Raw genomic sequence first — 26,742 nt, forward strand, 5'->3', positions numbered from 1 at the left:
AAATAGATGGCGGGTGGGAAGCTGCTGTACAGCACAGGGAGCTATAGAGCTCTGTGATGATCTACAGTGGCAGTAGGGAGGCTCAAGAGGGAGGGGGATACATGTATGCCAATGATTGATTCGGCATTGTTGTATGGCAAAAACCAACACAGCATTGTACATCAATTTTTTTCCAATTGAAAAATAAAAAGAAAGTGATGGTGGGAGCCCCAGGAGCCCAGGGCTCCACAGGGACTCAAGAGTGCTGTCACAATGCCATTTAAACATTAACTTGATAAAACTGCAGTCCAACATTATTTTATTCCTATACTCAGAAGGGACCCATAAACATCATCAAGTGCTCACAGGTAAACAAAAAGGCCTGCAATCTTGCTCCAAACCAGGACATGAAAGTCCACTTCCTTCTGGAAGGCTGCACTCTCCTTTATTTTGTGTGTGGTTTGTGGGATCCTAGTTCCCTGAACTGGGATCAAACCTGTGCCCTTGCTGTGGAAGCGTAGAGTCTTAACCACTGGACTGCCAGGGAAGCCTCTGCTCACTCCCTTTACAATGGAGACTGTCAGAATACGGTGCAGGAGTCTACTGTCATTTTTCCCATCACGAGGTTTGGAAGGGTGACTTAATATTCCCCGAAAAGTATAGCTTTATTCAAGAAGTGATATTTACGCAGGAACCATGTGCTACATACATAAATCACCTCCAACAGCCACCTAGACAGACGGGACCAGGGAGCTGTGTTATTGAGACTAGGCCAAAAGGTACAAGTGTGGCCACTGATGAACGTACTTAAGACTTAACACTAGGGCTTCCCTGATGGTCCAGTGGTTAATAATCTGCCTTCCAATGCAGCGGACGCTGGATCGATCCCTAGTCTGGGAAGATCCTGTATGCCATGGGGCAACTGAGTCAGGTGCCACAACTATTAACTCCCCCACCCTGGAGACTGTGCCCACAACATGAGAAGCCACCGCAGTGAGATGCTCGCCTGCCACGGTTAGAGAGCAGCCCCACTCACTGCAAGCAGAGGAAGCCCACACACGTGGAGGACCCAGCACAGCCAAAATAAACAGATAAACAAATAAATGAAAGTTTTTTTTTAAAAAAAGACAGCACTATTATTGGGGAGGCTATTGATGGAAACTCAAGATGTTTGCTGCCATACTCTACATTTAACAGGTGATCTGGTTCCTTCGTTTTGAGGCTTTTTTGATTCAATCTCTGTATTCTTTCTTACAGATCGGGAAGAAGTGACTGATGGGCTGAATGAGAACTTTGTTGGGAGCAACATTTATTCCTGTCCCATATCCAGGAGGGCAACCTTCATGGTTTACAATATTTCCCCATTGAAAAGAACAGCAAATCAGGCAAAATCTAGTGGCCCACATTTATTCAAGTGTATGTTTAAATAATCTTAAACATGAAGAACAAAGAATGTGACAGAACAGATCCTTGAATTAATGGAGCCCAGTTTCCCAAGGACGGCTCTCATTTCTTAGACTTTTTAACCGAAGAGTTGAAATGCCCACACACACATAATGACCACAAATTCCCACTCTCACCCACAGGGTCTTGTGACGCCTCACTCCTACCCTTGTACACACTCTCCAGAACAGAAAGTACAGACATGGCTGCCACAAGTTCCTTCTACAAGTTCCGGCAAGTTCTTGCTCAATCCCTGTGTCACGATCCACAGCAAGAGGACAATGACTTGGTCCTTATGATCAAAGCAAATGAAAATTTGGAAATTTAAAAGATTTGCATTTGGAGTTCAAGTTCCTTCAATGCTTTGCCTTTATCAGAAATTCACAGTGTGCTGGGTATTTCCCAGAAAAGATCTGTATGAATCTATAGACGAAGACCTTTCCTTCACGGGACTTCCATTATGAAAGTGTATGTGCTGTGTGTGTATATGAGGTATATGTACTTAGTCACTCAGTTGTGTGTGACTCTTTTGTGACCCCATGGACTCTAGCCTGCCAGGCTCCTCTGTCCATGGGATTCTCCAGGCAAGAACACTGGAGTGGGTTGCCATTTCCTACTCTAGGGGATCTTCCTGACTCAAGGATCAAACCCATGTCTCCTGCATCTCCTGCACTGGCAGGCAGATTCTTTACCACTGTGCCACCTGGGAAGCCCCTTAAAAAAAAAAAAAAAAAAATATATATATATATATATATATATATATAAAATCATTAAAGTCCATATGCCCATGTACACACAGTGAGAGGAAGGCATGCCAATCTCCTCTCCCTGGATTTCAGTCACCTTCCTCTATCAAGGTGCGGGAACAGGATCCAAGCCAGGTCACTCAAGGGCTCCTTCTCCGAGACCTCCCTGTGAGTAGGGGGCCAGGAGGCTGGGACAGTTGGTATAAAAGTCTAGCTTTAGTTGGATGAACTATTTGTAGTGGATAATTTGGGCCCTAGTTTCCAACTCACTCAGTTTCCTAAGTAGCTTCCCACCCCTCGTGGCAGGGAAGGGAGCAGTGTATTGATCCAAGGAAAGCAGACAGACTGCAGATTACGCGGTACCACGCACACCACCGACAACCGCACAGAGCTCCACCTCCAGAAGTGAGCCACCGGCAGGAGGGCGGCGAGGCTCACTGGGGACGTGATGGATAGAAGGCTGTCTGGGTACCAGTGACCCCAGGAGGCTGCAGACCTGGGGGTGGAAACAGCAGAGGAGCAACAGAGGAGACGGCACAATTACGTGAGAGAAAATGTGAGCACGAGCCGTTTCTAAATCACCACTGGAAACCTGGGGACAGACTAAAGAGAGCTGCGTCCGAAGGTTGGGACAATGCACAGGGAGCCCAGAGCCCACTCCCTGAAGGAGGGGCTGACTCCTCTCTCCTGGACTCTCAGCCCCAAGTGCAGGACCAGCTCCTTGAGAAAGGACAGACTTCAGACAGACCAGGTCGAGCCCAGCAGTCACAGGGAAGGCAAGCACCCGTGATCCCATGCACAGCACTGAGTGTCACGTGTGTGGGATCCAGGGAAGAAGAACCACGGAATGCTGTCAGGACAGCACCTTAAAGAAAGAAGTGTACAGGGAACGATATTCAATAACCTGTGACAAACCAGAATGGAAAAGAACATGAGAAAGAATACACATATGTATGACTGAGTCACTTTATTATACAGCAGAAATGAACACAGCACTGTAAATCAACTGTACTTCAATAAAATTTTAAAAAAGAATTATACATTCTCAGACTACTACATATTTAACATGTAATTTCCTAAATGGGCTTCCCTGCTGGCTCAGATGGTAAAGAATCTACCTGCAATGCAGGAGATCCAGGTTCAATCCCTAATTCAGGAAGATCCCCGGGTCAGGAAGTTCTCCTGGAGAGGTGAACGGCTACCCACTCCAGCATTCTTGCCTGGAAAATGCCACGGACAGTAGAGTCTGGTGAGCCACAGTCCATGGGGGTCACAAAAAGTCAGGTGTCACCGAGCAATTAACACTTTGACTTTCCCTAAATACATCCACAGGTCACCATAACTGTCTCCATCTAACTATGCCATTTAGTAGTTATTCATTTATTGAAGACCAAATACTTTTTTTTAAAGGAAGATGGAAATAGAAGGAAATGTAAATATTCAAGAAAAAGAATACTGGAGAGAGAGAAAAAAATGTCATCTGCAACCATTTCAAGTTATCATCTAAGGACCACCAGGGCAACTGACAGCCCAGTCCTGATCTGGTCCAAACTTCTCTAAGGTCAGAGCATTGAAGCACATGTTCTGATGATTCTGGAGATTTCTGACATGTATCTTTCCAAAGGAAACACAGCCCACTAAAGAGTAACGTTTATGGGCAGTAATGGGCAGTGTAAATGTTTTACGGTTTGGTTTATTAGTTGGTCACTAAGCTTGTAGAATTTAAAGAACTCTGAGATCCAGAAGACCCGCCTGGATAATCACAGGAACTCTCACCCACACACGCCTCTGCCCTGCCTGGTATTCAACAGAAAACTCCTCTTCGCAATGGCTCTACTTATGGCATATGTAGAACCACCATAAACGAAGGGAAAACTGAATTACATGACACTTCTTTATTACTTTTACTTATGAGCCGTAACTTATTAAATATAGAAGTAACTAATAGTAAAATCTGTCAGGCAGGTTTCTTTAGTTTTATCAGGCCCGCATACAACCCAAGGTACACATAAATACACTTACCAGTAACGAATGCACGGAGCATGCTTTTGAGAAATTAAGCACTTTGACAAACGTTGTAAACCATTAGACTGAATGGTTCAAACACCTCCCATGAGCCTGACCTCTCGAACTCCCTCCCTCAGGTCCGGATATTTCATCAAGGAGCCGAGACTCTGAAGCCAGGCAGGGTTGGGCCTGACTGTCACTTCATTACTTACTGGCTGTGGGGCCTTAGCGACCCCATTCTCTGGGGCTTCCATCTCTACATCTGCAGAGTGTGTTGCTGTTCAGTCACTAAGTTGTGTCTGACTCTTTGCTACCACATGGATTGTAGCCCAGAAGGCTCCTCTGTCCATGGGATTTCCCAGGAAGAATACTGGAGCAGGTTGCCGTTTCCTTCTCCAGGGGATCTTCATGACCCAGGAATCAAACTTGTATCTCTTGCATTAGCAGGAGGATTATTTACGGATGAACCACCATGCAGTGTGTGACGGTACTTAATTCAGGGTTTCTGTGACAAAATGTGCATGAGACTCGTAGTGTAGTGCCCCCAATCATCAGGTGCATCCCCTTGCTTCCCTACATCCTACATCACCCTCTCATGTAACCACATCTCCAAACCCTCTCTGACTCAGAAACCTACCCTAGCATGGGCCCCTCCCCCAATGCTTATGGGTCAAACTGTCTCTGCATCCCTGCAGCTTCCCTCCGGCTCACCTCCACCTGCACACATTCCCCTCCAGGCTTTCTCAGGAGAACCTCCTTCTCCAGGCAGAGAGGAAGCCCGTCTCTCACTCAGGCTGGGGCGCTCCCTTCTAAACATTCCAGTTCTTCAGGGGCCTGGCCTGGCCCCATCTCCCCTCTGCCCCACAATGAGACTCCCCACGTCCACTGTCTGGCATGGAATCACACTGTCCTAACTCTCTCTTGATTGCACATCTGTTTGTCTACTCAGTGATTCCGTAAATAACTCAAGGAGAGAAATTACATTTTCTTCCGTAGTCTCAGAAATGAACATAACAAAATGCAAGGCATGAGCTAAATACCTAATACATGCTGGCTCTGTTGAACACTTCTCTATTCAGATTTCTTTATTTCTAGATTGGATCCAGTTCTTATTAAGTCATCCACACAACTATTAACATATTTCTTTTCCATGTACAGCTATTTATACCACTAACATTTTATGTAGTGACCTCTTTATTAAAATTTTTTTTTTGAAAAATAGTTGATTTACAGTGCTGTGTTAGTTTCAAATGTAAAGTGATTCAGTTATACATATATACGAAAACATATCTTTTTTTTTTTTTTTTAACATATTCTCCCATTACAGATTATTGCAAGATATTGACTCTGGTTCCCTGTGTTATACAGTATAGCTCCTTGTTCCGTATCTATTTTATCTATATGCAGTAGTGTGTATATTTTAATCCTCAACTCCTAATCTATCCCTTCCCCCTCTGCCCTTTGGTAACCACAAGTTTATTTTCTATGTCTGTGAGTCTGTTTCTGTTTTGTAAATAAGTTCATTTGTATCATTTTTTGTATTTCACATATAATCAATACCACATATTTGTCTTTTTCTGTCTGACTTGCTTCATTTAGTATGATAATCCCTGGGTCCATCCATGCTACTGCAAATGACATTATTTTATTCTTTCATGGCAGAGTAGTATTCCATTGCCTATTTATGCACCACATCTTCTTTATCTATCAATGGACATTGAGGTTGCTTCCGTGTCTTGGCTATTGTGAAAGTGCTGCAATGAACATTAAGGTACATGTATCCTTTTGGACCATGTTTTTCTCTGGACATATGCCCAAGAATGGGATTATGGGGTCATATGGTAGTTCTATTTTTAGTTTTTTAAGGAGCCTCCATACTGTTCTCCACAGTGGCTGTATCAGTCTACATTCCCACCTACAGTGTAAGAGGTTCCCTTTTCTCCACACCATCTTCAGCATTTATTGTTTATACATTTTTGAAGATGGCCATTCTAACTGGTGTAAGGTGACACATCATTGTAGTTTTGACTTTCATTTCTCTAATAATTAGTGATGCTAAGCATCCATAGTTCTTCAGGCCCTCTCTACCAGATCTAATCCCTTGAATTTATTTATCACCTTCACTGTAAAATCATAAAGGATTTGATTTAGGTCATATCTGAATGACCTAGTGGTTTTCCCTACTTTCTCCAATTTAAGCATGAATTATACAATAAGGAGCTCATGATCTGAGCCACAGTCAGCTCCAGGTCTTGTTTTTGCTGACTGTACACAGCTTCACCATCTTCAGCTGTAAAGAATATAATCAATCTGATTTCAGTTTTGACCATCTGGTAATGTCCATGTGTACAATCATCTCTTGGATTGCTGGAAAAGGGTGTTTGCTATGACCAGTGTGTTCTCTTGACAAGACTCTGTCAGTCTTTGTCCTTACAACATTTCAATAGGCCTTGGGTTAGTCACAGAGAAAAAGCAGATAATCAATGCTCTGAGGCTCACATTCTCAGCATCTGCTCTTGGTTAAATGTCGTCAGATCCTGTTTTTATTCTCCTATCTCTCTAGGGGCCAAGGCCCACCTACATAACCACAACCCCTCACATCTTTGGCACTGAGGATTTAAGTAAGTCCACCCACTTCTGGATGGCTGAGGGCACATAGAAGGATGCAGATACATGTGGCTGCCTGACCAGTTTTTTTCTCTTTTTAAGCCTTCAGTCTGGGGCCTCCCTGGTAGCTAGGACTTTGCCTTCCAATCCAGGGGCGGGGAGGGGGTGCCCATGGTGGGGTCGTGGGGGTTCAATCTTAGTTGGGGAGCTAAGATACCACATGCCTTGCAGGCAAAAAATGAAAACATAAATCAAAAGTAACACTGTAACAAATTCAATAAATACCTTAAAAATGGCCCATACCCCCCCAAAAACAACAATCCACCTTTAGTCTCACATTCATGCAGAGAACAGAATCCTATCACCACTCACCATTCTCAAACACCTCTTCCAGTCTATAATATCATCTGGAATACCGAAAGCTAAATGCTCGGCACCCAGGCTTTCCCGCCGGCAGTTTACAGTGACAGACAGAAGCTCCTATGGCAGTCAAGCTGGCTCTGCCTGCAGTTAGTCTGCAGCCCCTGGGGGAGGTCCTTGTGCCCTGCCTGGAGCCCCCATTCCAGCTCTGCTTATCCTCACTGCAGATGTCACCTCCTCCAGGAAGCCATCCATGCCTTCTTTGCCTCCCATCCTGACAGTGGCCTCTATTTTCACTGTTTATGTCTTTAGTCACATGCTGGATTTCGGTTTCCTGAAGGACAGAGCCATCCTCTCTGGCCAGTGACAAGCTTCCTTTTTCTTTGATGACCTGAAGCTCAGCATGGATGTGTTCCTGTCAGTGGGCTCATCTAATCTGAAAGATAGCAGCCATTCTTCCTTCAAATACTGTTTCTCTGTCCTGCCTCCTGTATACACCATAAAACCGTCTCGCTCAAGCCACCACGTCTCTTACTGGCTCTTTTCACATTTTTTTCATGTCCTTTTGTCTCAGAGTTACAGTCACAGGGGCAGGTCTGTATCTCGTCACTGTTTCACAAACTCTAATCCCTTCTGGCTGCATTTAATCTGTTCTGCTCATTAGACTACCCCCCTGAGTTTTAATTTCCATGACTGCATTTTTCCATTTTAGCAGCTCCCTTTAGTTCTTTTACGAATCTAAATAGCTGGGTATCATATCAGACCATCTTTTTAAGGGTTTCAATTCCTTCCTTTTATCACTATCACCATTTTAAACGTAGTTACTCAGCAGCTACTCTGGGCTGTGGGAGGAGGGCTAACGCCCCTGCCCATTCAGCTTAAGCCCCCTCGTCCTGACCGCAAGACCATCATGTTGCTGTTGTTCTGTTTTATGTGCTGTATGTGTCTCTTGGAAACAGGCGCCATGTCGTCTCTAAAGGCTTCTAGAGTTGTGATAAAGTAGAGAAGCAGAGAGAATCAACCATTCTGGACCTTGGGCACTGCTGAGGGGTCCTGGGAGGCAGGGGCTCGGGGAAGCCTCAGCCTTGAGCATACAGGGCACAGCTTCAGGGATGCCTTAAACTTTAGGCCAGTCACTTGCTGAGGAAGCAAACAGTTTAAAGTCGAGGAGAGATGCTCGAGGTCAAAAGGGATCATCAGAACAAAGTTATGGGAGGATGTGCATGATGCTAAGACAAAATGTAAGAAGGCTGGTAGCTTTTTCTGCAGAGAATGGCTTAGATGTCCAGATACTTTGCACAGTCCAAATACTTTGATGAAAAAACTGGGGAAAACATCAAAATTAGCCACGTGTCTAATATTTACAAAATGCAAGAGAAATGATGCCTTTGAGAGCTTTTTATTCTCTTTTAGGTAAAGAAAAAGAACACAAAGGGCTTCAGGCATCACATCTAAGCACAGCAGTCTTCGTCTTTATATCTTAAATGCTGCTGCTAAGTCATTTCAGTCATGTCCGACTCTGTGTGACCCCGTAGACAGCAGCCTGCCAGACTCTGCCGTCCCTGGGATTCTCCAGGCAAGAACACTGGAGTGGGTTGCCATTTCCTTCTCCAATGCATGAGAGTAAAAAGTGAAAATGAAGTCGCTCAGTCGTGTCTGACTCTTCGCGACCCCATGGACTGCAGCCCACCAGGCTCCTCCGTCCATGGGACTTTCCAAGCAAGAGTACTGGAGTGGGGTGCCATTGCCTTCTCCGAAATGCAGAGTCTATCTCTTTTCTCTGCTTTAGGAGGGTCACAGTCTAGAGCACAGGGTCCCCTGAAGGAACACACTCTTCTCTAACCAGTGCAGGGGACCACACTGTGTTGCTTGTCCCTGGACTGGGTGCTGGACTGGCAGGACTGAAGCCCCCTTCCTGCTTGGGCACTGCAAGCCTGGCAGGAGAAGACGCTGCAGGCTGAAGCACGTGGCATGTGCAAAGGGACTGGAATGGTTTCAGAGAAGGGGCAACGTCAGGATGAGGTCTGCAAATGGCACAGAAATTGGTTCCATGGTGCCTGAAACAGAGGGAACACAGCAATCGGCCAGGAGGTGGGAGAGAGGAGGGGAGTTAAAGGCTGGTTGACAGTGTGACCACGTGTGTGCGTGTGTGAAGGACATACGAGGGGCGATCCCAGCCAAGGAGACTAGAATTCACTCTCTAAAGAAATGGGTCCCTATGAGGGCAGAAGAGTGACCAATCAAATCCCTATTTGAGAAGGAGCCCTCCATGGCTATGTATAAAGTGGCTGCATCCAGATAATGGCTGCAGGTGGAGGGGCGCTGAGGAGGGGAGGGGGTCACCAAGATTTCAGACTGGAGTTGGCGATACCCAGATACCAGTAGTTTTTTCAAGTATTTTTAAAAATCACCATGTGCAGTAAGAAATACGTTTGAACGTCATAACCCAGTGTGCATACTTATACATGTGCATTTATACAGACACGTGTGTACATGTACACACACACACACACACCCCTCAACAGTGAGTTGGCGCTGAAGGTCCATGGCCCCACCATGCTCACCACCCTACCCAGGAAAGGAGGCAACCAGAGCTGTTCTGTCTCAAACAGCGGATGTGTTCTGCATGGCTGTTTTCTCTACAACACCATTGACTGAAGGTGGCTGCTGATCCGGGCCACCTCAGTGTTGTATTTGTTACTAAGGCAATGCTTTATCGGTCCCTGTGACTCATGGCTCTTTCTTAACCTCCTTGGCTGATGGTGTGGCATGGGCTCCGTTAGGTATTCAAGGCTCACAGCACAGCCAAGCCATTAGCAAAGCTCCTTATCTGCACTACTGATTTCTGGAGTCAACCTGTTGCTACTCTTAAAGAGGTTGCCATATCCAACTTTTCCTCGTTTTAGAGAGTGTTCTGAAGATGCCTGAAGCCCTAGCGTAGAGTTTTTCTTAAAAGAAACAACATGTGATGCTAATTTTGGTCTCGATGACCTGACCCTGCAGAGCTTTAAGTGGCTTGGCCTGCTCCTTGGACCGTCATGGCAGAGGGAACTCAGCAGCCGTTAACACTGAATGAATGGGTACTGCTTCTGTTCAAGAGCCAGAGCGTGAGCATCCTGGAAAACTAATTTACAAAGCATGTTCATGGTGTCATTTTAACAGCTACTGTTTAATGGGTGTTCAGTAATGTGCGGGGCACTGTGCTCAACAACAGACACGCATCATCTCATGGTCTTCAATCAGACCTACAAGTGCTATCATTTTCTAGAACATGAAAAAGATGCTTGGAAGATGAGAGAAACCTGCCCAAGGCCACACAGCTACAAGGAGTAAGCCATGAGTCAAACGCAGGTACGGCTGCCTTTAGAAGCTGCATTCTTAACTGCTGGGTTACATTTTTTCTATTCCTCTAAATATGTTTCTCTGAGGCCTAGCAAAGCCAACAGATTTACCTGATGACCATCGAACAAGCAGTAACACCACAGCGTAGGGTCAAGTCAGCCTCCTCCACCACCTCCATTCCCTGCAACTTCATAGCTGTCCCGGCCCAGTACCCAGAACCCATGGGTCAGCAGTCCCCACAGGTGGACAAGACACAGGTGAAAAGAAGGAGAGAGAAAAAGCTCCTTGAGAGACATGGGTGCAGAGTGAAGCTGGCTCTCCCACTTCACCCTTCAAAGTCAAAAGGAAAACAGAAGAAAGAATTCACGTTTAGATGCGGCAGGAAAAACATGAAACTAAGTATGACCTCAGCCTAACTCAAGGCAGCTGTATAATCTACGCATTAGGAGGCAGAGAAACAGTTCAAACGCTGGAACAGAGGTAGGAGGTGGATTAAATAAGAACACATGTTAAAATGTTTAAAGGCCATTAGAATCTTACCATGTGGAAGCCGGTAACAAAAATGGACATGAATGAAATAAAGTTAACACTTCTTTCTTTCGTAAGAGTCTAGGATAAGGAAATGCACAAAAAGAAATTCTTAGTACTGGGAGCTCCAGACGCAGTACCTCAGTGAGAGAAGAAACTCCACAACCCAGTCCATTGAGGTTACAGAAGTGCGTATTTACATAAGACAGATTTCAAAATCCTGTCACGCGCAGGCCTCAAAAACGGATCAATAATGTAAATCAACTTCTCTTAAAAAGTTAAAAATCCTTCTCTGTAAACAACTATGAATCTCAAAGCTGGATGAAGTGTGGCATGAATACTAGGAATTATTAAAATTCAAAAACCAGGTTCTTGAAAGTAAATTATGAGAGAGCAATTTATCCCGAGCTCTTCCTCCTCAACAAGCCAGTATTTCAGTCCTAACTTGGCTCCTGTTCTTGGATCTTTGCTTTTTTCTCTGGCAACACACTCAAGAATTTAAATAATTACTAGGCTTTGTGGAGCAGTCATTCAATATAATGTTCCGCCTCCTAAACCTCCTAATTTATTTTCCAACAAATATTTGTCAATGGCAGTTGAAAGTAGCCTGTTTTTATTTAAACACTGCCATGGAGCAGGATCCCAGTCTGAGAAGTTTAAATGGAACACTTACTTCAAAAGCAAAATTCATTACGATGAATGTCCCAAGTGAAATTAGAACTCCACTAATGCTGATTGGATACATTCTTCTGAAGATATTTTTATGACCCTTGCAATTCCCTATTAACACCCACGCGGGCTGCATGGGAGATGTTCCCACCACTCGACACAATGTAGGTTATTAGACTTAATAACTTTCCATCTCTCACACTGACTGCATAGTCTGCAGAGAGGAGAACAGCTGCAGTGTGAAAATACTACCTTTGAAAAGAAGAGAAAACGGGACGTGACAGGTCTTTAAGAGCACAAGCAGAGGAAACATGGTTTTGTTTCTTTAAATGTAAGAATTATAGCCCTAGATGGTCACCATGGAAACCCAATACACAAAACATCTGAATGTGTCAGCCTATGGAAAATGTACAAAATGTCATGAATGGTTCTGCAGATAATAAGTTGAGGGAGGACAATCAGTCTGTAGATGAGTCCTCACAGTGGTGGTCAGCAGGTCTGGGGCATTCAGATGATAACTTGCTGGAGGATGGGTGGGTGAGAATGGCCCTGTGGGTTTACATGTGATCTCCTGGCACACCTGTCAGAGCAGAACCCAGGCTCCATGGAAGAAGGGTCCAGTGAGCAGCACCAGTGTTCTTACAGATCAAACCGACACGGGCGAATGAAAAACCCCTCAGTGCTGCATACATGATTATAAACACATGGTGCTGCAAAAGGAGGGCCTTACGCTCCTGGTGGCCACTAAAGTACGGCCAGTGGCTCAGATGACCTAGAAAGAGCGCTGCCCAAGGAGGGCATCTCCTTTCTCCGAGGTCACTGACATGCGGGCTTCTGAGACGACAGGCAAGGACAATGCTCCTGAGGACTATGCAGACAGAGAACGACAGAACTGCCTCCTTCCAGGGCTGGCCTGGAGCAGGTGGTGGCCAAGCACAAAGCAGGGTGGGTCAGGAACCTGGTGCCAGTCCTTGCACGGGGCGGGCCCCCAGCCTCAGGTCCCTCCCCAAACCTCCTCCTTCCCTGTTCAGGGGGGTGAGTGCAGCTGCTTCACCATCAAACTTTTCTTCCCATTTTACACAAATACCTCCAGCCTGCTTGGCCTGTGCCTGATGGAAGTCTGGTCTTCACAGAGGAGAGGCTCAAGGCCAAAGACTGCATGCACTGCCTTCTGTTCTACCTCTTGAAAAGTACTTGCTGGGCGAAGAGAAAGTAACCAGCTAAATTCCAATTTTCCTGATGCAAAGAGGACTCTTCCTACTGCCCAAGATAAAATATGCTTCCAATACAAAACAGCTATTTTTTTGCACGTCTGCCCAATAGCGGCTCAGTTAAAAACAGGTCTGTCAGACTGACATGGTTTCCGCCACTGCTTAGTTCCTGTCACGCTGCAGATAGTGGAGAAGCGCTAAGAGGCAGCCACGAGGCAATTTTCCATAAGATGTGTTAATCTTTATACAGTCATCCTCAAACAGCCATCAAAGTGAACTTAATGACAAATCAGTTAAAATAGATTACTTTTAGGAACTTGTAAGGATCAGCCAAAAAGCAAAACGCATGTGACATCTCTTTGGTTCTTCCTGGGATGCATATAATTGTCACCATCTGTGCTGACTGTTCTGTCTGCCCGGCCTGCCCCACCTGCCTCCAGATTCACCCTGTGCCCTTCCCTGTCCTGTGCAGAGGTGAGCTCTGCAGACCGCAGGCCTGGATCTGCATCAGCTATGACCTCCTCACTCTGAGGCTTCTAGCTGGGCTTAGCCCAAAGGAGGCCCTGTAGGAGCTCAGCGGCTGGAGGAGTGAGAGGTCGGGGGTTCCCCCACCCCATCGTGCTCCGACAACCAGGCAGACCCTCTTCTTTTCCCCACTGCTGTGTCCTGTGGTGCTCACAGCCTCCAGCTCCGCACGTCCCCAGATGCCTCAGCAGCCTCACTGGTTCCCGTAACCCTGGCAGCATCTGTAGCAACAATCCCATGACTATACCTGTGACTGCCCACGTCGCCTGGCTGCCCCTCCTTCACCCCCTGGTCAGCAGCCTGAAACTCCCAGCTGGGATCACTCACCTGGACCGTGTGAACCAGGTCGGCTGCTAGGCACTGCTTCAGCTTCTCGTCGCTGCTGGTCCCGTGAAGCACCAAGTCTGGCATGTACGTGGGGCAGTACCCTGCCAGGAGGGAGCGGCCGAAGTTTCTCACATTGGGGTTGCTGATGCTCTGAGACCTAAAACAAGACCAGCCATCAGCACACACAATGCACACATGCTCCCTTTTTGCACTGCAGTGGGAACAAAGCCCCAGGGACCCAGGTGAGAGAAACAGATCCAGGGACGGCCACATAAGGAGTCCTCTGGGAAGCAGGTCACTGGCGCGGGAAGGGAAGGGAGCTAAAGGGAAAAGGAAATTTCCTAAAGAGGAAGAGCAGGAAAAATCAGATATTCTGGTGGCTGGTTGTGAGTCTGTTCTTGTGCCTCACAGACCTCATCCTCCAGGCACTGGGTCGGGAGAGAAGAAAAACTCCATGTGTGTGTGTGGGGTGCGGGGCGCGGGGGGGAGGGGGGCGGTGTCATTGGCAAAGTCTGGATCCAGGAACTCACACACCTGCATAGGGGGTGCCAGGACAGAGAAGGGACAAACCTCTAGTTACTGCTTTACAGACCAGGTCATCTGCTGATGCTGCCTTAGGAAGAGGTGCTGTTTCCCGACCACCTGAAGCTGTCCTATCAGACAGGCAGGGGAAAAGCTGCTTGGGGGTGTAACCCACCACCACATCCACCCTCTGCCCTCCAAGGCTGGGTGTCCATGGCCACAGATCTTCCTTGAGGATGGCGAGAGATGACATGCCTTGCTCCCCACCACCACCGCATCCCTCAGTGGCCGGAGAGGCAGCATCTGACCCGGTTCACTCTACCTTCCGCCGGCCTTACCTGGGCAGCGGCAGCTCCACCTCCAGTGACCCTTCGCTCTGGTCATGGTCCGCATCAGGATCACTTCCAGGACCCAGGTCCGGCGAGGCTGCTGCACATGTGTCGTCATCACTGTCTCCGAGGGCACTGTCTGAGCTCTCGTTCCGGGGGAGGCCACCTTCCACCCTGAAGCCGGCATCGCCACTGGGCACAGGAGTGGTGCACCCGCTCGTCACGAGCGCGTCTGCGTCCTTGCCCCTTTGACCCCCCGGCCTTGCTGGTGCACCTGCAGGGCTGGCAGGTGCGCATGGGGTGGCAGGTGCGCCCAGAGCCCCAGCAACCTCCACGGCAGCCTCGGTCCTGACATCTCTGCCCACCCCAGATACCCCAGGGGACCGGGAGCACATCAGAGTGCACTGGTCCTGGCCCTCCTGGGCTGGGTCAGCAGCCGCCCCAGGCCCGGCCAGGGGTCCCTGTGCCGGCTCTGGCTCCGCACACCTGCAGGCCTGTAGCCGCTCCTCCATTGCTTTGGTGCGACTTTCAAAGTCCGACTCCGGAGACACGGAGCTCCCAATGTGGAAGGTGACCTTTTCCCAGGGCGGCCTGTCCCGGAGACGTCCATCAGGGCATGGCCTGGCTGCCGACCGGTCTGGCAGCCTTTTGGGCATCTCCCCTCCTGGCTCCGCCCCGATGGCTGGAGGGCTCATCTTCAGCCCGGCGCCTACACCTGCACCGCTGGGGAGCCTCGCAGAGCCGCCTCGAGGGGGCTCCTTACTCTCCTCTTCCCCGCATGATACGCCCTGAGGTCTCCACGCGCCGTGGGCTGTCAGGCTCTTCTCCAGAGCCCCGCCTCCTTCTCCATCAAGTTGGGGACACAGGTCTCTGGGGTCAGCATCTACCGGGACCCCAGCCAACCCCTCGGCTGTGGTCACGGGCAGGGTGGGCGGCAGGAGGGCAGGCTCACTCCTCACCGTGACCACCACGTACTCAGACTCCTCCACCTCCCCCCTCTCCAGGGCGGTGGTGATGCTGCTCCCGTGCAGTATCTGCTCGCCTTGCGCGGGGCCCCCACTCCACATCAGCTGGTTCTCCTGCAACTCTGAGCACCGCACGAAGTAGGTCAGCACGTACAGTATGCGCTGCACCAAATCCTTCTGCTTCCCCAGCACCACCGTGCGCGTCAGCCGCACTGGAGAGCCGATAGCTCCGTAAAGGTCGCCTAGAGGCCAAGTGGACACAAAGACACAGTCACCTGGGTGAGCGCTTCAAGGCTGTGTCAGCCTGAACAGGAGAAACACGGATGCCGTGTTCCCAGACCAGACTCACTGCACACACCCGAGGCACACACACAGGAGTCATTAACTCCTAGAATGACCATCTTTTCGTTTCCCTCTAGGGTGGAAAGTCTGCCTGGGAAGGCCGGTCAGGAGCAGCCCTGCTCTGGGTGCTCATGGGCAGTGTGGTGTATGCTGGGTGCAGTGCAGGGATATGCTGGGTACAGCACCAGTGTGTACACTGGGTTCAGTGCAGGTGTGTGCAAGGCGCAGCATGGGAGTGTGCTGGGTGCAGTGCCGGCGTATGTTGGGTGCAGCATGGGTGTGTACTGTGGGTGTAGCACCAGCGTGTACACTGGGTCCAGGGCTGCGTGCAGTGCCATGCACACAGCCCCCGTTTGCGGGCTGGGTCTCACCATGCAGGTCAGTGGGCCAGCTGGCTCCCTTCTCCCCAGGGACGGCTAAAGCCAGAGCCCTTATTTGTGACCAAACCAAATCATTTATTTTGGAAACTAGAATGATGAGATCTTTTCTAGAAGAATCCGAGGACAATAAGCCTTGGGGTTACATCCAAATTCTGGGATCTCTGAGCAGAAGTGCAGTGAATCAATTCAAAATACTTAATGAAATGGTTTGCTCAATACACAGGAGCATCAAGTGGAATCAATTTGATTAACAAGAAAAAAAATCACTTGGGCATGAATAATGAATCTGATTTTTTACTCTTGGGTCATATGCAAATTCTACTGGAGAAAAACGTGCCATAAGTTATATCCTGACATGCTGATTAAAAACTGGCTAAAGGTAGAAGAAAGGCAAACCTTTGAGAACCAGCAGCACAGGCTTCTCATCACAGGTATCTGTCCAGTGCCTGACTATTAAAATTACTGCATTTCATAAAATCTGAGTACTACCCTTGGTAAGGTGTATCTCTGGTACTTTGATAATAATATTGACAATTACAACAAAAAGCCAACACTTCCTGACTGCAGGCACAGTGCTGAGTGTTTCACGTAGATTTATCTCCCTTACATCTCTGCAGGAGCAACCCTGAATCAGAAACCACTTTGGGAATAATCAGAATGCTGGTATAAATCAAAATGTGGAACGACCCTAAGTAAAGGAGAGGAGACACATGGTGACAGCTACAGGTAAGAACTCAGGAATCTGGACTCCATCTAGAGGGCGAGGGGGGAGACAATTCTTGTGAAGTTGCTCAGTCGTGTCCGACTCTTTGCGACCCCATGGACTGTAGCCTACCAGGCTCCTCTGTCCGTGGGATTTTCCAGGCAAGAGTACTGGAGTGGGGTGCCATAAGGTTAAGACTGAGCAGAAAGTGATAGGACCCATCAGAGGTGGGTCCTCTCTTCTTGAGAGGATTCCCAGAATTAGACTCCGAGAACAGGTAACGGGCAAGGCAGAAGTGTAGCCACACGATCCCCTCTATAAAAGGACTAAGTTACAAACTAGTAGAACTTTACCTCGGAAGCTTTGCACCTGACTGAGAAACCATGCAAGAATTGAAAATAACTTAGAACTGTAGCTGCTCTCCGGACAAGCACTTTTGTTTGAGAAAACTTTCTTGATTAAGAGCATGTTACTGCTACTTCCTGTGATCACGTCTGCTGTGGCTGGGGAGTGTCACGGCCGTGTCAGGGATTCACACGACACTACTGTTAACTCGGCCCCAGTATTCATCAAGAAGATGAGCGGGAACACGGGCGGAGCTAGGTGGCAGTAGGGCCCGTCCCGGCAAACTCTCAAACGGGCCTTGAAATCATTCAAGACAGACCTTCTCTTTGACTGAGGAACTGTGATTACAAGTGCATTAGCACCAGGCATATTCCTGGGCATTTATATGTTCCTGTTTGCTGTGACTTGGTGAATGTTTAATAATAAAAATAATAATAACAATCATTGGAAATAAGTGTCTCCCTGTCAAAATATTACAGTCCTCAGTGTTCTGTAATACTGGAAACCCAACCATCACTTAACCCTTGGCTTCATAAAGCTCTCCCCTGTGACTGTACCCCAGGCTGCACCCCGTCCTCAGTGTGTCCACAGCAGGCCCTGCTGGATTGTTGGGATGCTGGGGGGTACTTCTGAGAACATATGCTCTCCTTTGAAAGAGGATTTTGGGCCCAGAGGAAGGGACTCTGCCTAGTTATACCAAACACATGGAACTGATATCAATTAGTTAAACTTCACATGGCAAGCACAGCTAAGTAGAAATATACTTTTCTAGTTAAATGTATACCGCTCAATTCATGTTCCTTTAAAATAGGTGACTGGGCACCAAGAAACACCATGTTTTCTAAACATCTGGCCCCCTTCTGTCACTGCTGAATAAGTTTTTCTTCAAGCCTGTTGTCCACAACCAGAACGGCAGTGCCTGGCCCTCCCTGGGAAGAACCCAACGACCCAGGAGTTGGGCTCCCGGCTCCTTCCTCTGTGCTGATGGGCTGTAGCAAACCCCTTCAGGACACCCGTAAATCCTTCAGTTAACTCATCTGCACCTAGGATCCCCCTAATGTGGGAAACACACCCTCCTTCCTCCTCACACACTTCGTGACCCAGGGCACAGAGAAAGACAGCTTTATTATCTGTAATATAGTGAGGATGCAGCAACAGATTGAGAATGAGACTCTAATTAATTAGTATGTGCAGAAAGCACCTGAAATAGAGTGTGGCTCACAGTGACAGCTTTCATTTCATTACTATTAGAATATGCTCTTTCCCAAGCCTGCTGTGCCTGTCCCCTGTCTGCAATTCTTTTCTGGAAAATGCTGCTCTTCTAACTGTGCACCGAAGAACTGACGCTTTTGAGCTGTGGTGCTAGAGAAGACTTGAGAGTCCTTTAGACTGCAAAGAGATCAAAGCAGTCCATCCTAAAGGAAATCAACCCTGACTATTCATTGGAAGGACTGATGCTGAAGCTGAAGCTCCAATACTTTGGCCACCTGATGCAAAGAGCCAGCTCACTAGAAAAGACTCTGATGCTGAGAAAGATTGAGGGCAAGAGAAGGGGATGACAGAGGATGAGATGGTTGGATGGCATCACCGATTCAACTGACGTGAATCAGCAAACTCCAGGAGATAGTGAAGGACAGGGGAAGTCTGGTGTGCAGTCCATGGGGTCACAAAGAGTCAGACATGACTTAGTGACTGAACAACAAGTGTGTCTTCCTTGAAAACCCCCTCTACTCACTCCTCTATCTCCTGGGGCCCCTGCTATGTTAACAGCTGCAGCAGCAGAATGGACAATAAGGCCACTTACAGATAAGCAGTGGAGTTCCCACAGCAGCCGTGAGTCATAACATCCCATAGCACAGACGGAGAAGTAGAGGCACGGAGGTTAGGCTGCTTGCCCAGGAGGCAGGGTTTTAGTCCAGCCGTCTGGCCCTGGCCCTCACCCTCCACACTGCACACTCTCTCTCTCTGGGCTGGCTTCTGCCCACCCCACCAAAGGAGTGCTCAGGACATTCTCAATATAACCTGCCTCCTCCACAGGCAGCAGGAGTCCCAAGAGTGAGCTGCCTGGCATCCCAGCCCTGGGTCCAGCCGACGGACGGGGTCGTGGGACAGAGCAGGTATGCAACCCTGACTGGTCACTGCAGGCTCTGCTGGTGAGAGGCTCTGGCACCCACCTCTCCCACCCTGAGCCCTGGTCTCACAAGCCCATGCTCCGCCAGCCACCACGTGGCATGCCAGGTCCCTGTGCCAGGCCTGAGCGCGAAGCTCAGAGAAGTAGCCCAGGGGGCGGTGGACAGAAAGACAAGGTCTCTGCCCTCAGCTCAAACTTAAAAGGTAATGGAATCACAGCGTGTGCTTACTTTCTTTTTTCTGACTTTCCTCCTATCCAGTCCACCCTCTCTAGGGCAGTGGGCCTCAACCAGGGGGTGTCCTGCCCACTATGGGACACTCAGCAATGTCTGGTGACATTTTTCACCATCACAACTTTGGAAGAGGAGTTTTCACTGGCAGCTGGTGAACAGAGGCCAGTGATGCTGCTAAACATCCGACCAGGGATTTCTCTGGTGGTCCAGTGGCTAAAACTCTGTGCTCCCAATGCAGGGGGCCTGGGTTCCATCTCTGGTTAGGGAACTAGATTCCACACACTACAACTAAGACCTGGCACAGCCAAATAAATATTACCAAAAAAAAAAAAAAAAGTCTGACCAGGCACGGACAGCCCCTCTCCCCACAACCAACAAAAAATTTTCTGGTCCAAGTGTCAGTGGTGCCAACATTAAGGAAGCCCACCAGAGGAGGAGCCGTGGCTGCCATGTGGGAGGACCCAGAGGGCCTGCATGGCTTTGAAGACCAGAATGAGGCTCTGGTGGGGTGAGGGTCCTGCTTTACAGGAAGAATCTGTGGGCCAGTCTCCTGTTCCCTGCCAGCCCAGTGACACCTGGGAATCACTGGGTAGGATGGCTAATATCAACCGAAAACGTTGCTGTTTCTTCAGTTCCACCCCACGCGGCCTCTGAATGGTCACATCAGGTACTGACCGAGCTGTGCCCAGAGAGGATTGTATGGGTGTGTCTTGGCCAGCATGTTGACCAGCTGAGAGGTGCGTTTCTCGGAGAAGGCTTTGATGGGTGGGTGATCAACGGGCATGACAGTGGGTACCCAGGCCAGGTGGTAGGTTAGGACTGCAGTCAGCAGGGCAGCAAAAAACCTTGGAGAAACGGGAGAAAACATAACCAAGTGAGTCAACGCAGGAAGAGGCAGTCACCCACAGCACGTACACGGGCGAGGAACTGCCGTGCAAGGCCCCAGTGGGCCGTCCTTACTGGTTCTTGTTGATCTGCTCTATCAGGAGTGTAAACTCCTTGAGGAAGCGCTGGCACAGCTGGGTCCTCTCCAGGGTGCTGGACATCATGGCCAGCCATACGGGCTCGGCGATCCTGGGCACGGAGTACAGGCTCCAGATCGTCCCTCTACAGAAAAGAAGGGGAGCAGGGAACTGTCACAGGTCGTCCCTCTACAGAAGAGAAGGGGAGCAGGGAACTGTTACAGGTGTCGTGGTGGATGACCTTTGCATAAAGGAACCCAGAAGAAAACAGTCATCTGGATCTATGGAGCCCCTAAGGCATTCAAAGCAGAATATAACACAGGGGTCAGGTGCAGGGCAGGAATAGAGACACAGACAAAGAGAACTGACTTGTGGACACAGTGTGGGAAGGAGATTGGGGGTGAACTGGGAAAGTAGCACTGTCATATATACATTACCGTCTGTAAAACAGACAGCTAGTGGGAAGCTGCTGTATAGCACAGGGAGCTCAGCTCGGGGCTCTGCGATGACCTAGAGGGGTGGGATTGGGGTGCGGGAGGGGAGCTCAAGAAGGAGGGGACATATACGCATACTAATGGCTGAATCACGCTGTTGTACAGCTGAAACTAACACAACTTTGTAAGGCAATTATACTCCAATAATAAAATGTTTTAAACAGAAAACTACAAATAAAGTAATATGAAACAGGGGTTGGTAAACAAGGACACAATGTACAGGTCAAATCTGACCTTTATTATAAATAAGGCTTTATTGGCACACGGCCATGTGCATCATTTCCCTATTATCTTTCGGTACATTTGCACAACGGAAGAGCTGAGCAGCTGCAGCAGAGACCCCTTTTCAGGAAACGTATACTGAACACTGATGTAAGATATCCTTTAAGATGCCTTGTGTCAGAATCTAGGGCAATTTTTACAGGAAAAAAATATAAGGAAGAAAAATCAAATATGTTAGACTGAAAATGTGACCAGAGGCAACTCAACTGTCCCAATTTCTCGTCAGCACCTTCCTTCTCTGAACCAAAGCACTTTATTCACTTCACATGAAAAAGCTACATAAATGTCTCTTCTTCACTATATTATTTACTAGATTGTTACACGGACTAACAGAATCAAATTCTTAGGACAGTATGCTGTTAGGAAACTGATTAGTCTAGTCATATCGTTTTACAGATTAAGAAACCGAGGTGTAGCGGGGCTAGGTTCCTCGCAGCAGACATACACTCCAATGAGGACGCCTGGTGCCGTGGGCTCTGCTCCAGCCCATGTGGCTCACAGGGGTCTTTCCAGGGAGCACACTGACTTAGCCTAGGCTTCCATTCCCCACTGAGAAACTGGCTTTAAGAAGCACTGCAACAGCCCTGCTCAGCCTGTTGACCATGAATCCCACGTGCCCCCCAGAGCAGACCACCTTTCTGCCTCTGAGGTTAGGACACATCCCCTCTCCCTGGTGAATATACACGAGGCATATTCTGACCTCAGTTTGGGGTCATGTGCATCAAGGAGCTGGGACACACAGGATCCTGCCTTGGCACAAAGCAGAGCATCTCTGAGCAGGCAGGAGGGACAAGTTACAGCCACATGGACCTGGGGTTCACTTACTGAAACCAAGGCCTCCAAGCACTAACACACCATACTGTCATCGTTTCTGAGCAGCGGTTTGCTAAAGTAAGAACAAGACCCATACATCCACAGTGAGGCCTCTGATCCTGCACTTTAAGATCTGGACCTCTCGTTAAACAAGTGTGCAGACGCTCTAGCACAAGCCAGCCTGGAGTCTGCCACAGCAGCCCCAGGGCGCCTACACTGCAGGAGGTTCACTAGTCACCACACTGCCACCGAAATACACAGCTGCACATATTCCTTAAACATCTGACTTAGTCTGAGCAACCCCAGATAATGAGTCATGTGTTACTGGAGTACTTTACACATAACTCAGGGCTCAGCAAAGACTGGATGGAGACTTTGCTTCAAGCAGCATCTGAGTTCACCAGCCTTTACCTTAATCATCACAAAAACCTTCTAATGTTCTAAGAATTGTAAACATTTTTGTTATGCAGCTAGAGAGGAACAGTTAGATTCATTCATTAGCTCGTGACTGTTTCAGAGGGGACTTCCACTCCCCGCCCAAGAAGCGGGCTCTAAGGAGTGCTGCAACAACCCTGCTCAGCCTGGTGATCGTGAATCCCACCTGCCCTCAGAGCAGACCACCTTTCTGCCTGACACAAGGGGCAGGACCTCTAGAAAACTGGTCTCCAGGATACAAAGGTCATCAATCAGGAACTCAGAGTAAAGATACACTAGGGTGACCATGTGATTTATGTCCCGAGGAGGACCCTCACAGGGAGGACACCAGGTGTGCACAGGACGGTCCTGACAAACTGGAGTGTGATGTCCCTGACACACACTCTCCCCACCTGCGCTCTGGAAGAACACCTGGGCTTCAAGTTTCTGCATCTGTAAAATGGGCCAAGAGTGCTTACTCTGAGGGTTTTTGTGAGATGACACAAGACATATGAACATCAATTTTCTCCATTCATTCTGGTAGAGACAATCAGATCAAAGACTGTCCTTCAGGCAGTCATGAGGATAACTTGGTGCTGGTGACTTAAACTTTTTGCTCCTTTGGGCCTTAGCTTCCAAGGAAGGGGCGGCTAAAATAACCAATAACTGCCAGCCCCCTAGTTGGAATTTGCCCCCAACTCTGAATTCCGAGTCATGGTCTCCACGTATGTGGAGGTTCAAGGTTGCTGCTCCACAATGTCCCTTGCTGGGTTTGCCAAATGTTGTCAACTTACCTGAACTCCCCCAGAGCTTCCATTAGACGGCTGACATAGAACTGGACACGGAGACTCGACTCTGCTATCTTCCTGCAGGAAATCATGGCCTTCGGTGGAGAGAAAAGAAGCCACTTTATGCTGAGATGACACTCCTTCACAATCATCTACCAGGCTTTATTCATGAGACAAGGTTACAGCCCACATGGGAGGCAGTAATTCCCTTTCCCAAAGCAGTGAGCACCTGCTGACTGGCATCAGTGTGCCTATGGATCTGTCTACCACTGCTGCCGCCAATCCACGTGCCCCGGGAAAGCGATCCAGTAGAGAGAGCCCGCCGCCCTTACAGCCCTGTGGGGCCACGTACTGTACTTTCAGTACCTTTTCAATGGCACTCTTCAGCCTGTTCATGTGAGATTCAAACAGGGGGAAATGAGAAAAAAAGAAGTCCTGGAAATTCCTCTGTGCCTCTTCCTTCTCGCACAGTGAAAAGATGATGCTTATGGCAATCTTCTTCCTCCGGACTATGGCCGGGTTGGAACTGCAGGTTTCTTCGGCCAAGCTGAACGTCTCATCCATTGACCTGGAAGGAGAAGGGGTTTGAGGGGTCGCCCTGCCGTCAGTGGACCACAGTGAAAATGAGCCATGAAGCCAGGGTGACACCCTGACAGCCTACCAGGGCATGTGGTCCTCACTCAGAGCACATCCCCTGCTAAGCCGTCCTCCTCCATAAGATTCTATTGTGAAAATGAAAACCTCTACTTGATACTCAGTGTTATCCTAACATGAAAAGAAACTTCAGTGAGAACTGAAAGTAATTTTAAGTGCCCTCTTATTAGACACTTAGTCCTTTTCCCTTGAACTGTGTTACATCAGACTGGTGGTATTTTGGAAGGGGTGTGAAACATCTGTTGGCTCAAAACACAGGCTCTCAGTTTTAGCTAATAGATGCCAGTAGATAAGACTCTCTGAAAGGGAAGGTCTGCTGCAGTCCACTGTGTGACCAGGACATCGCGTTTGGACATTTACTAGCAGCCAAGGCTTGCCTTCCCAAGGTTACTAAAACTATTAGATGAAGTTACTCCTCTAAATGCTGAGACTAAGCCACGTGACCTTGAACATTCTCCGGGAAACCCTCCAAGAAGAAAGAGCCCCCTCTTTTCTACTATAGTCAGCACCTGGACCAACTTAACGTTCTGTGCAAAGACTCTGCTTCTAGGATGAGAGAAGCACGAAGCCAACAAACTGAATACATATTCAATTTGTTGTAAGTGATGAACCTCACAAATACAGCCAATCCAGGTCTCTCCTTTATTCTGAAAAACCAGCATATGACCATGTAGCTGCTAACAGCAAGAGTGAAAGATTTTTAAAATTATTTTGTTTTTTTTTTTTCTATTAAAAAAAAAACACCAAAGCAAAGGATGTGCATTCATGCTGAGTTGCTTCAGTTATGTACAACTCTTTGCGAAGCTATGGACTGTAGCCCACCAGGCTCCTCTGTCCATGGGATTCTCCAGGTGAGAATACTGCAGTGGGTAGCCATGCGCTGCTCCAGGGGATCTTCCTGCTCCAGGGGATCTTCCTGACCCAGGGATAGAACCCACATCTATGTCTCCTGCACTGGCAGGCGGGTTCTTTACCACTAGCGCCACCTTTAGGAAGTCCCGAAGCAAGTGACATCACACTGCAAATGAAAGAGCCTAGCATGGCACAAGGTAGGTTTTGCAGTAAATCTTTCTCATTGACCCTAGTGTTCAGCTTCGTCTGTTGCTAAGCACAGGAGGACGCTGCCTCCTTCACGTCCCTTACTACAAACTACACCCCGATGGCCACATCTGCTGGCAGAACTCAAGGCAGGCAGCCTCATTCCCGGTCTTTAACTTGTTATTTAGTGCTCTACTCACAGGAGATTTCGAACATACCCACATTTTAAAAACATACACACATCAGAAGTTTTATGGTCAAGAAAGCTATCTCTTTTAAAATGAGATAAAAAAGGAAAGGAGACAGGCATCGTGTTCAGACCTCAGAGGACCATGTCACTGATGTGGCTGATATATCAGTAAAAGACTTCACTCACAGACACGCCAGGGGAAGGACACGGTCTCCCAGTGCTCTTGTAAATGTTAGGCATTGAAATAAACCAGCAACTGCTTTCTCTGAGAAACCCCTAGATCCTAATTATTTGCTTGGCAGAAAGAAACTGTTGAGGCGCTCTTACGATTTTACTTAATTTCATACAATGCTCCCTCTTTTTTCCCACAGTACCTGTCCAATAACTTTGATTCTCTGCACCAGTTTATTTGTATTCTGTAGAGGAAATTCTGAGCTTATGTTACACCAGTCCTTTCTTGCAACCCTTTCTTCTTTGTCATCTCCTACTTCCCTCCTTTTTGCAAAAGTAAGAATGCCTACATCAGTCTGCATGTCTTGGTCAATGTGGTCTCTAATAATCAAATTGCAGTGACCATCGAGCTCTCTTCAGATGTCTGAGTCAGCTCTAGTTCCACCCTGAAAACAGTAACCAACTCCAGTCAGCACAGCAGACGGTGCCACCTGCTGAATTTCTGAGAATCACCCGCAGCTCTAACAGCGTGTTGGCTCTCACTTGCTCCCCTGAACTCTAAAGCAGCTGAGTTTCCTTCAGTCTGTAGTAGTCTTGGATTGGCCATGCAAACGGGAATAAATCAGGCCATGTGGTATTTACAAATATACTTTTTTTAAGCTTGGGATCATTTTTTTTTAATTGGAGGAAAATTGCTTTACAATGTTGTGTTGGTTTCTGCCATACGACAACTCGAATCAGTCATAATGATATACATATCCCCTCCCTCTTGAGACTCCCTCCCTCTTTATCCCAGCCCTGTAGGTAAGCACAGAGCGCAAGGCTAAGCTCCCTGCGTCACATTACACAGCAGCTCTCCACTAGCTATTTCACACGTGCTGCTTTCCCAGCTTGTCCTACCCGCTCCTTCCCCTACTACACTCACAAGTCTGTTCTCTGCCTCTGCATCTCCATTTCTTCCCTATAAACAGGTTCATCAGTACTATTTTTCTAGATTCCATATGTACGCATTAATATATGATATTTATGATATTTGTTTTTCTCTTTCTGACTTGCTTCACTCTGTATAACAGGCTCTTGGTTCATCCACCTCACTACAACTAACTCACATTCCTTTCTTTTTATGGCTGAGTATTACTGTAAATATGCTTTTAAGATCAACCTACATGACAGCATGCTTCAAAGTGTTTTTCAACATTTAACTATGCACACAAATACTTTACCATAGCTTTACCGTCAGGGC

The 26,742-nt window shown here is 48.0% G+C and overlaps 1 protein-coding gene across 10 annotated transcripts in view; it reads right to left on the reverse strand.

The window, feature by feature from the left end:
• Window positions 1-26,742, reverse strand: part of FNIP2 (folliculin interacting protein 2) — a 126,790-nt gene that overhangs the window by 9,619 nt on the left and 90,429 nt on the right. For 9 of the 10 annotated variants that reach the window (XM_002694423.6, XM_024977606.2, XM_059876283.1 and 6 more), the window contains 6 exons: window positions 23,813-24,014; window positions 23,453-23,541; window positions 20,654-20,800; window positions 20,369-20,538; window positions 14,605-15,802; window positions 13,745-13,901 (listed from right to left, as the gene is read on the reverse strand). In XM_002694423.6, the coding sequence (XP_002694469.2) occupies window positions 13,745-13,901; window positions 14,605-15,802; window positions 20,369-20,538; window positions 20,654-20,800; window positions 23,453-23,541; window positions 23,813-24,014 (1,963 nt within the window). Of the gene's footprint in view, window positions 1-3; window positions 13,639-13,744; window positions 13,902-14,604; window positions 15,803-20,368; window positions 20,539-20,653; window positions 20,801-23,452; window positions 23,542-23,812; window positions 24,015-26,742 lie in introns of those variants that run through there. The other variant, XM_024977610.2, reaches the window with a different exon arrangement.

This window comes from Bos taurus, chromosome 17 (assembly GCF_002263795.3).
Source record: "Bos taurus isolate L1 Dominette 01449 registration number 42190680 breed Hereford chromosome 17, ARS-UCD2.0, whole genome shotgun sequence".
Lineage (NCBI taxonomy): Eukaryota > Metazoa > Chordata > Mammalia > Artiodactyla > Bovidae > Bos > Bos taurus.